Source organism: Epinephelus lanceolatus, chromosome 6 (assembly GCF_041903045.1).
Source record: "Epinephelus lanceolatus isolate andai-2023 chromosome 6, ASM4190304v1, whole genome shotgun sequence".
Taxonomy (NCBI): domain Eukaryota; kingdom Metazoa; phylum Chordata; class Actinopteri; order Perciformes; family Serranidae; genus Epinephelus; species Epinephelus lanceolatus.
The window spans coordinates 31,748,675-31,759,813 of record NC_135739.1 but is presented as its reverse complement, the minus strand read 5'-3'; the positions used below and the strand labels follow the sequence as shown (position 1 = coordinate 31,759,813).

Here is an 11,139-nt window from a genome sequence, read left to right as displayed (position 1 = left end):
CAATTTAGTTAATAAGTCACAGTAGTATGAATCATCTAGGTAAACACAGAGAGTAAACATAAATTGAGATATTTTGAATTTTTAGTGTGAGATGTATCCGAGCTAAGGACTTCAGTGCCTTGCTGACTGTACCAGGGGTAACACAGGACCAAGATGTTCTCTTTTATTAAATGAAGGTAAGGTCAGCCATGTGTGACATCCAGTGGGACGAAAAAATGCTTTCCTCTGGTAACATGATCTCTATAATACAAAGAGGCTACACTCCAGGAATGCTGTAGAAATCATATCAAAGAGAGTGACAATTCAAAAACACAAGATGTGAGAGAGAGAATTTGTTTTCCACACGGGAATTGCGAAACGTCTCTCTTCTGGTAAATTTCCAGTCACAAGACTGACAAGCAAGATACTTAAACACTGATGGATGTGATCTTGCTGGGGATCGCTCCTACGGTCAGTAGGAAAAGGGGAGTTATTTGTTCGTAAATATGGCTGATAAAAATCAGTCTGCTGCTGCTGTTGTTCAGGACCAGGTACGCATTTCAGACAAGGCCAGGCACATACCTGGAGGCTGGAATCTTATCAGAAGCATATTTACCACTATTTCATGTCAACCCACAATGACAGATAGGCCAGGAATTCCTCTGATCACTAACCTGTTGCAAAGTGGAAACTTTTCTTGTTTTCTCAGTGCTTGGAAAACCATTATATTTGCTCCAACGGTCACAAAAATTCAAAGTATCAATTTGGGATTGTTTAGTCTATTATTACCTGGATTCTAACAACAATGATTTAGGACATTTTTAAGATGCTGCTTTCCACTGAACTAACAGTGAATTTTCTGTTGCTCATTTTAAACTTGTGTCCTAATTAACTTGATTAAAATGACGGACAGAACAGCTTTCTCCAGTAAAATACCTTTTATTGCCTCAGTGGTTTATGACGAACATTGTAACACTAAAAACAAACTACAAAATTATTCATATACAACTGTTCACACCGAATAAGCAGATTTGCTGGCAGGAAACAAAAGGTCCATAAAACAGTACAATGTTCCAAAAGTCTTCTTTTATAGTACTAAACATGCAAGAAGTTTTATTTCACACAGATGTGAAGTGTTGTGTAATACCAGGTACATGAGACTGAATAAACAGTCTGAATGCATCAAGTATCTCAAAAGAACTGAGATGAGACAAACTTCCAAATCGAAGATCAGAACTCCCCCTCTGACTGACAGCATGTAGACCGGCCCTGGTTGTAAACTGGGTGCCCAACATGTGCACAGACAAGTGCAGCAGACTTCACTACAAACATGAAAGGGGTGTTCACTAGTGTAGCTTAAGGGCGACATCTAGTGCCCACAAGCAGGAAGAACAAGCTAATTTTTTAAATATAATTTCAACAAATTTACAGCAAATTCATTTTTTAAGGAAAGTCACCACATTAACACAACACAAATGCATAATTCATATATATCTGTGGTGATAGTTTGTAATACAAGACAAACACAGACCAAAATCAAAAATCACCGCGGCTGGACGTCAGTCGTATTTTAGCTCATTAAATTAAAGTAAACAGGAGGCAAAGCCAACTAACTTGTTCCTAAATAGCCTGGTTTACACCAAGCAGTACAGTTCAGTAATTTTTTTTCCGTTTCTACTGTGAAAGATTGTGGATGGTACCAATGGAACAGTTCCATACCATTACCATTTTTGGTCTGTTGGGGTACCTAGCACACAGATCTGGTACTAAAAGGTGGAGCTGTGAACACTGCAGTCTGTTGATTGGTTAGTAGTGGAAGGTCACTCGGCTCAGGGCTGAGTTGTGGCTCGTTTTGAGGTTTATGTGACCACTGTACATACCGTGGCAAGTTTTACATATATTAGTAAACTGTAACTATATTTTGCTGCCTCTCACAACAGCTGGAGTTGGAGAAAAGAAAACTTAATTCACTGGGCCAACTGCTGGCAACTTTTAAGGTGGAACTTGTTATGTTGCTCAATGCATAAGCTGACAACAGGAATCCATCTGTGACAACTTTGACGACTTGATGAATTTTTATTGTCTCTCTTGGATGACATACACTTTAAACTAAACTTAAACTAATGAATCTTCAAACATAAAAATATATATCAATTGTGACCCTGTTAAATGAACTGCATAAATATTAATCCTCACTCAGAGAAAAAAAAAGCGTTGCGGAGAGTCGTTCCTGTGGGCTCTGGCAACACTAAACCACTGCGCTTGCTTTAGAAGGACTAAACGCACAAACCCGCTATATCTAAATATCCCATCGAGAAAGATTCTCACTCCAGCCTGTTTTATCTTGTTCTGAAAATGTCAGTGTGCAGCTTTGTTCTGTGGACGATAAACAAGGTGCAGACTTCCATCTGTGTCACTGGTAATGGAAAAAACATATATTGAGTGTTGAATGGAGCAGTGAGTGACAACAACACCGCCCACATTTAAGAGTACTGTTTGCAGTGGAAACGCTAGGGTCTAGGTACCATGTCTGAAGAATTACTTTTTGGCTCCAAAGGTACCATACTGTGTTTGGTGGAAACTGGGCTTATGTTCACTGTGTCAAATCAGGCTGTTGTAGTTTTGGGCTTTTATGCTTCTTGGTGATGAAAACATTTACTCACTAACCTTTTTGCAAAGACTAAGGGACTCAAACAAGAGCACTCGTGTAGATTTAGACAAATCTCATTTCACCTTATTGTCTAGACTATATATTCAGAAGTAAAGATAAGGTAATGCCAAACTGGGACCAAACCTGTCTAATTACTTGTTTGGTATGCCCTGTGTGCGTCATAAAGCTGTGTCTCATGATATCCTGACCGAAGCAATGAAAACACAATCCAGAATGTAAAACACCCAAATTTTCCTTTAACTTTAACTGTCCGCAGAGATTTACCAGAATCTAAGTTTTTAAATTGAACATTTTACAGTGGGACTGTCATATACTTAACTTTTTTTAAGTGTGCTGACAGACAGTCCTTTGAACACTAAACAAATATAATATTGCAAATAATATCAACAAATAGGTGAAACACCTGATTGTGTTTGCAGCATACCACCTAGTTGAACATTGTGCTAATATCTGTGAGCGTTTCTGGTTTACATAAAAATACTTAAATAACAAACAGATTCCCTGTTGCAGAAGGGTTTAAGCCTCAATCAGCACTTTGCCTGAGGATCCTTTTCTCCTCCTCGACGAAATTCTTGTCAGAGGTCGCTTGTCCCATGTCCCTCTTCCTCTTCTCCTTCTGCTGGAAGGTCTCCACTCGACGTTTCTTAGCAGACGTTTCTTGCTTCTCTGATTCCTCATCTGATCACAAGAGCAGTGGAGGTGGTTTGGGAGAGGAAGGGGTGGGGTAGTGGGAGAGTGAAAAATAATGACTATAGAATTGCTTCACAGCATACCATTCAAACAAATCAATCGGCACTATATCCGTGTAGGTGCAAAATGAAAAGCGCAGAAACTAATTTTTCTGCTTGTGACTGTTGAGTAATTTTGTGGCTTCTAACATCCATTTTTCCACCAAGATGGGTGGAGTGTTGCAGATGAGGCTGTGTCGTGCATTTCTGGGTACCAATGACACTGCTCTGGGTTTATGTTCACTCAGTCTACTTGCTTATTGCCAATGCAAGTGCACTGATTTTTTTAGGCCTGACAAGGGTGCCTTCACAGACCTCTTTAATATCCCATAAAATGTATTCATGGGGTTTTGATTCACTTACATTTCTCATCTAGTATATGTTTTGATGTACATCAAAATTTCATTAGTTTGGGACACAGTCTGTACTACTCACTGAGCATGTGTGCTGTCAGAGACAAAAAGCCCGTTTAAATAGGATGCTTAATATCACCACAGAGTAAGTCAGTGTAGCGTAATGCTGTCAAAGAACTGGTGAATTAATCATGAAGAGAATGACACCTACGGCAGTGATCATTTCATCAGTTTGTTTATACTGGCAAGAGAGTTATAAATGGCACACTGTTGTTGTATTGCAGGGCTAACCTGATACAGGGGGTTCCTCCTCTGTGGGTAAGAAACGAGCATTGCCGGTGTAAGGCTGTGGTGCATCTTCCCCATTGTCCTCATACACATTGGACCATTTTATAGCCATATCCATGCCTGGGGGAGCTCCCTTCTTCTTCTCTGGCTCTGTGGTGTAGCTCTCAGGAGGTGGTACAGCATTTGTCTTCCATGGCTTAAACTCTCTGGCAGGCTTCATGCAAGAGAGAAAAGCAGGATGTGGAAAAGTGGCTTAGAGAAAGTAACGAAGGAAAGGTTGAGAAAAGATGATAACCTAGACACCTAAAGCCCCTCGCAAATAAACGGTTACCTCTGTAGCCCCAGGGAACATGCAGCATTGCTGGATTTACATAAATGCCTCAACTCCTTCCACTACTTTAAAAGCTGCAAAATATAGATCACTGAAGACCATCTTGCTGTGGGATCACTCAAGCCACAATACTTGAAACGAATGCCAGGGGCAGAAACTGGAGATGCTAATGGCCTCTTTCCTACTTCCTACCCCCCTACTTCTAGCTCCCATGCTCAAATCACACTCATCCTTGAATTCCGCCTTCATTTTAATCTCAACTACACATCTGTAAAGTTTGTGACCAGGCTCTAAGATAATCACCTGCCATCTGCCAAATGCAGGTATATTGTTGGAAGTGGCGTATAAAATTGTCAGGCCATATTCATTTTGACTGACTATCAAAGGTCACTGAATTCCAACCAATAACATCAATAAAAAATGTGCACATACATACTATACAAGCACACAGAAAAAGACCAAAAGCCAAAGGCTGGCTGCTGCAGCTTCATATTCATGTTTATATAGCTAACGTTAGCAACAGCCACAAGTCACACTGTATCCTCCACCTGACTCCTCACCACTACAGACCAACTCGCCAGGAAAAGAGCTGGTAGCAGCTGTGGACACACACACCGAGTCAGTAATCGCAGTAGCACAAATGCAGCCAGCCTAAACCCCAGCTCCAGGGGACAGGAAAGCCCCAACTCCCTGTTAGATCAGCTAACAGGTTAGACCTGGCACTGCCACTGGCCACCAGCCTGCTGTGACATCAGGTGCGGAGGGGACTGTGCTGGCAAAATTTGAGCCGCTACAGCTGCTCATCTCCTGAGGTGCTGCCTGCTCTCCTCCCGGGAAAGTTGTCCACTGTGATGAGGAGCAAGACGAAAGGACAATGGGCTGGCAAGCATAAGCTTGCTATTTCTTTTCTCATTTTTGGTCTGATAAAGGCAGAGAGAAAAAGTGGGGCAAGGAGGGGCTGAGTGAATGCGCTGTGTGCAACTCTACAATTAAATAAGACCAGACAAATCAACGTATGGGAAACAATGGGTTGTTGTATGTAGAGCTTGTGCCTGTGGGTTGTCTGGTGGGATGAGCTTGGGACAGAGAGGGGAGAGAGGCAAGCTGCAAAAGGAGGGGTGTATATTTTAAATTCTGCCTTTTTTGTGGCCTTTTCCAGATTTTTGCCTGCCCCAGCATTAAATAAAAGTAGAAATACCACAGTGTAAAAGTACTCAGTTACAACTTACAAGTAGAGATGTACCGATACCACTTTTTCCTTCCCGATACCGATTCCGACCCCTGAACTGATGTTGTGGGGGCCGATACCGAGTACCGATCTGATACCAGCACGCAAAATAAAAATGGATGGGATATGAATTGTTTTATGTCTCAACTCCTAAACCTCTATGTAAAATATTTAGAAATAAATACATAATAGTAGAATGAGTGTTAGTAGTGCGTATGCGTAATGACGTGAGACATTACGTGGTATTCAGAATCAGAATCAGAATCAGTATTGGATTGGTCATTGGTCATAGGCTGTACTCGCCGATACTGCATTTTAGGCAGTATCGGAGGCATTTCCGATACAGGTATCGGTATCGGTACAACTTACAAGTAGCAGTCCTGCACACAGAATCTTACTCAAGTAGTGGAGGCCTCTTGTCCAGCTTTGTAGTCCCTGTTTTTAGATGTATGTCTATTCTGTGTATGTACACTGAAATCAACATAAGAACAGAGTCATATTCCTTGTATGTATATAGATACTCGGCCAAAGCAGCTGATTCTGATAGTATTTGGCCTGGGCAATTTGTCTTGAAAATTATATTACAATATTTTTAGACTATGTCTTGATACACTATATATATATCTAAATATTTTTAAATCTCAAAACTCTTGATCAGTGTTAGGACTGAGAGACAAGCTAAACATAATATTTCTTATCAACTACCTTGTCTGATATGACAAAGCTTTGGTAATGACTATTGTCTTTTGTGTTTTGTTTTGAGAAAATATTAACACAATGAGATTTTTGATCAATAATTATCAATAATGTGGATGTAACGACTAGTTGGGTGAAGGCAAGCGTTAAAACACATAGTAAAGTCTGATAGGTTGATACATGTACATCACTTTGCAGTAATGCAGCCTTAATAAGGAGGAAAAAACACTATTGATGCCGTATCACGATACAACGATATCCAAAACATTAGACGATATATAGTCTCATGTCTCGATAACGACATAATATCTTCATATTTCCCAGCCCTAAATTGAATAATATTTATAATATGCATGCAGGACTTTAAATTATAACCTAGTATTTATACACCATGGTAATGCTACATCTACTGAAGTAGTCCAGTTTAGCGATAACTACCTTATATAACTATCTTGTATGTTACCTCTTCAGGAGCTTTGACCGTGAGGGTGTCCCAGTCTATCTCCTTATTCAACGGGTTGTAGAGAAACGCAGGCTTGGACACGGAGCTGAACAGCTCGTCAGGTTTGGGTAACGGAGCTCCACCGGCGGCTCGTTTGGTTCCATGTTGGGAGGACTGAGCTCCGCTGCCCGTAGCCTCTGAGTCCGGTTTCTTCTTTCTACTTTCTCCCTCCTCGTCTGAGTCGCTGCCGTCGCTGCTGTCGCTCAAATCGTCGTAACTTGAAAAGAAACCCAAAGAGCCGGACTTCTTTTCTTCTGTCATTGTGCAGGAGTTAGTAATTCTCTAACGAGTGACGACCTGTGAACGTAAACACTACAAAGAGATGAGGATAATGCTATTCGGTTGGATTTGGACCTGTAAGATCTACTCCATTTTGAATCAGCCTCCAAAAGAGTCGTAAAGTGTATTAGTGTCGTGACGACTGTCGCAAAGCTACTTCACTAAAGGAGCAAGCCGAGTAAAAACAAGACACGAATATTGTGTCGACTGTACTGGACTTCGTGTAATTTTGTCAACATGCAACTGACTTTTTTGAGAACAAATCTTTGATGTCCTGTAGTGATATTATTTATATTTTGTAGTATGTTATTAAACAGCTAATTTATTATTCAGGCTTCAGCTACAGCCCAGTGATATTACAGAGTGCCTGCACAAAACTTGGCAGTGAGACTCGGTGCTGCAGTCATGCTTCAGTTGTGGCCCAAATAGCCTCCAGATGTCACTGTTAAACTTTTGCATTTATTCAAGTTGCACTGTGATGTCAAATTGAAATGAAATTCTTCTGGGGGCAGATTGGGGTCACATAGTCTGATATTTTAGCCTGGAATCCATCAGATCCATTTACTGTTGGACAGACTTTTATAGAGGCACTACAAATGGACTTTGATACAACCTTGATTAATCACCCCAGTAGCTAATTCTGTGCAGATGTTTATCTCATGTCACAGACAATTTATGATAATTCTTATAGAAACATCTGATTCTACTGTGACTTTGGAGAGCATGTGAAACATGTGGTCAGATTAGTGCGTAGTTAATCACACACTACATATCAAAGATGGGTTTAAACAGTCCATAAGCCTGCACTCTCATATTTTTTATACTTATTTTTATGACAAATATTTATGTTAATTAAAAAAATAAAGGATTTCAAATGATTAACAATCCCCTCACTATAGCCCTATACTACAGTCCATACCATATTATTCGAGGGGACATACATGAGGGGGTCCCTTGTGTATTCTCTATCTTGTAAGTAAAAAACAAAGAAGCTTTCATATAGGCTACTGTCTATGGGGCATCGGATCATTACGAAAGCCTTCAACAGTCACCATAAACAACTGCACAGCTTTAAAGCACTATTAAGTAATACAATCTGGTGACATAAACTGAGCTAACTGATCATATTCCTCCTCACCCTGAGTGTGTTTTAAAATTATAACACTACAACAAAACCATTAATAACCAGTTAAACCAATACAAAAATTGATTAACTTCTTGTGTCTACTACTGTTAGAGAACTAAATGTGCATCGAGAATCAGCTGAGATGTATAGGCTACACACACAGATAAAACTGACTTACTTAATTATTATCGTACAAAAAAAAGGTAGTCTTTGCAAATGAGTCAATTTTTATTTTGGCCCCAAGGCAATCAGGATAGGTAGGCCTATTTGTCAGCGGAAGGGGGTGACTGCGACCTCTGTGCCTATCTTAAAAAGAAAAAAAAAAGCAGTAAAAGTTTCCTTGTGGATGGTCCTTTGGTAGACAACAACTGAGAAAATGCAACGCAGTGAGTGCCATATAGGTTGCCCTACATGCTAGAAAACTTTCTGTGCCCAGCTGCAAGCAGCTAGTATCCTTTAATTTTTTCACCCCTGCCTCTCAGACAGCCTGACTCTACCACTGGTCTTTGTTACATGGTGTACGACAGCATGACAATCAGCTTGTAAACCATGGAGGAACAGTCACTAGTTCCTTTTCACCACTAGAGTGCAGTATAGTTACACCAATGACACAATGAGCCATTCCAAAAAAGTAGGGCAGGACTGATAGAGTGACAGCTCTGCACTGACCTGATCATTGTCTGCTCTGGTTTGCAGCTACACTTTACTCTTGTCAAAACTATGCACTTCCATAACAAACACATATTCTCTAATGCTTCATGTTTACTTTTTGCTGTTCATCCAGTGGAGATTCATTGTTTGCTCCCATTACTTAGAGCACCTTCAAAACACCGAACAGTTCAGCGGGTCCATCACCTTTGCCCAGTCGCATCACCTCTTCTAATGATTTAGAGCAGTTCAGACAACCTAAACAGTTTATCTTGGTTTTTCTGAAGTCAGCTTGATTTAAAGGGGCCAGTCTTTGCCCTGGTGTAGCTTGCAGGTCAAACACCAACTAAAATGCACAGGATAGACATGTAAACTCTCTCCTCATCATCTCCCTCCTGCCATACTCTATAATAACAAAACAGACGCTTCAAATAAGTTCTTTGTCCCATTTTTTGCCCCATTTTTTCCTAGTGGAGTTCCTATTTCTAATGCAAATGTTTTTAATGTTATTACTTGAAAAATAAAGGTTTTCAAATACTTTACATAGCCTACACTATAGGCCAATGCTGCAGTCATAAAAGTATGTTTGTGTAAGAAATGAAGGATATCAGCTGACACCAGTGTGTTGCATATTAGGCCAACACGAGATGTACCACACCACAAAAGACCGCAGGGCTTTCAAGTACTATTAATTAAAAAAATCTGGCAACATAAACCAAGACTACCAATCTCATTACTCTTCACCATGAGTGTGACTGATTAAAGGAATACTTCACCCACAAAATGACCATTTGTAAATCTGTTAGTCATATTTTACCTTGAAATCACGCAGAAAACTTTGTTTTTCTCACATGCCTCAGTGGAAAAGGACAAACATATTGATTTACTGATTGATTGGAGGCCACTTTAACAACAGTAACAACATGTAGGACTCGTGCAGTGTGATCCAAGTCTCATTTATCCTGCCTTATAATCAGTACTTCCCAAACAGATGCTTGACCTTAGTATTTAAAATTGAACTGAAAGTGAAACTTATCTGTGGTCTCTTCAAAGCCAGACTCCAATACTACGATTTTTTAAGTGAAAATGCATGTCTGTGCGAAGACCTGAGCATACGACTGGATTATTGAAACTTGGATTTTACTGCATGAGTTGTGTGACACTTTGTGAATGGATTTTTCTATAGTTTTGCTGTTGTTAAATCTGGTCCCCAATCAATCAGTAAATCAATATGTCTGCCATTTTCCACGGAGGCTTGTAAGAAAAACAAACTTTTCTTTAGGAATTCAAGCTAATATGGCATGACTTGATTTACAAATGGTCATATTGTGGGTGAAGTATTCAATTAATGTAGACTTATCTACCGTTATCCAAAACACATATGCCTTTAAAATCAGTTAAAATGCATACACATACAGAAATGTGATTTAATTAATTATTATTGCCGAAAATAGCAGTCTTGGTAAATCAGACATTTTTCATTCATTCCAATCAAAAAACGTTTTGTTATATAGCACAACTCTAATACAGCAGGCAATGTGACAGCATGATCATCAGTTTTTGAAGGGTATTTTAGTGAGCTAACCCACTAACATAATTTAGACCACTAGAGTGCAGTAAAGTCACACCAATGAGACAAAGAGCCATCCCCAAAAAGTTCTGAGAAACTGACAGGAACTGAGCTCAAGTGACAATTTTGGATTAGCCTAATTATTGTCCACCCTTGCAAATACTTTTATGAAAACAGTTCTCTGAAGTACTGTATATAAAAGCACAGAGCTTTATGTTTACTTCTTGTTCATCCAGTGGAGATCCTTTGTTTGTTTCCGTAACTCAGAGCACCTTCAAAACACTAAATAGTTAACAGAGTTCATCAACTCTGTCCGATCGCATCACTTCCTCTTATGATTTAGAGCAGTTCAAAGAACCTAAACAGTTTGTCTTTGGTTTTCTGAAGTCTGAAGCTTGATTTAAAGGGGCCAGACCTTGACCTCATCCACAAATCAAACACCAGCTAAAATGCACAGGATAGAAAATGAACTCTTTCTTCTTCCCCTCCCTCCCCCTATGCTCAATAATAACAATATGCCTCAAATGAAATGTTTTGCATTTTTTGGTGAGCTGGAGGTCAAAACTGTACAGTGTGGAAATTTACTGAAGGTCCGGTCTCAACAGATCCTGAAGGTAGAAGGTAATAGTTCATGTGCTGGAAAACAATCGCATTTTTTCACTTCTTCTTTGTCATGATTGATTGTTTTTCATTTCCTTTTTTGCCTTTATCTTAACACCATTGTGTTGTCTTCATTAGTA

At 39.7% G+C, this 11,139-nt stretch overlaps 1 protein-coding gene across 1 annotated transcript; it reads right to left on the bottom strand.

Annotated features, from left to right (window-relative positions):
• Positions 1-906: 906 nt before the first annotated feature.
• On the bottom strand, positions 907-7,167 carry c6h1orf52 (chromosome 6 C1orf52 homolog). Its single transcript, XM_033622866.2, has 3 exons — positions 6,738-7,167; positions 4,023-4,233; positions 907-3,328 (listed from the first exon to the last, which is right to left on the bottom strand). Exons 1-3 carry the CDS (start codon positions 7,035-7,037, stop codon positions 3,174-3,176), a joined length of 666 nt encoding a protein of 221 aa, XP_033478757.1. The 5' UTR covers positions 7,038-7,167; the 3' UTR covers positions 907-3,173.
• Between the last annotated feature and the right edge of the window lie 3,972 nt (positions 7,168-11,139).

Coding starts and splice junctions, on each gene's coding strand:
- c6h1orf52 (XM_033622866.2), bottom strand. CDS start 7,037: ATGACAGAAGAAAAGAAGTCCGGCTCTTTGGGTTTCTTTTCAAGTTAC. Junction 4,234..6,737: donor CGGTCAAAGCTCCTGAAGAG/GTAACATACAAG, acceptor TCTTGCATGAAG/CCTGCCAGAGAGTTTAAGCC. Junction 3,329..4,022: donor GGAGGAACCCCCTGTATCAG/GTTAGCCCTGCA, acceptor TCTTGTGATCAG/ATGAGGAATCAGAGAAGCAA.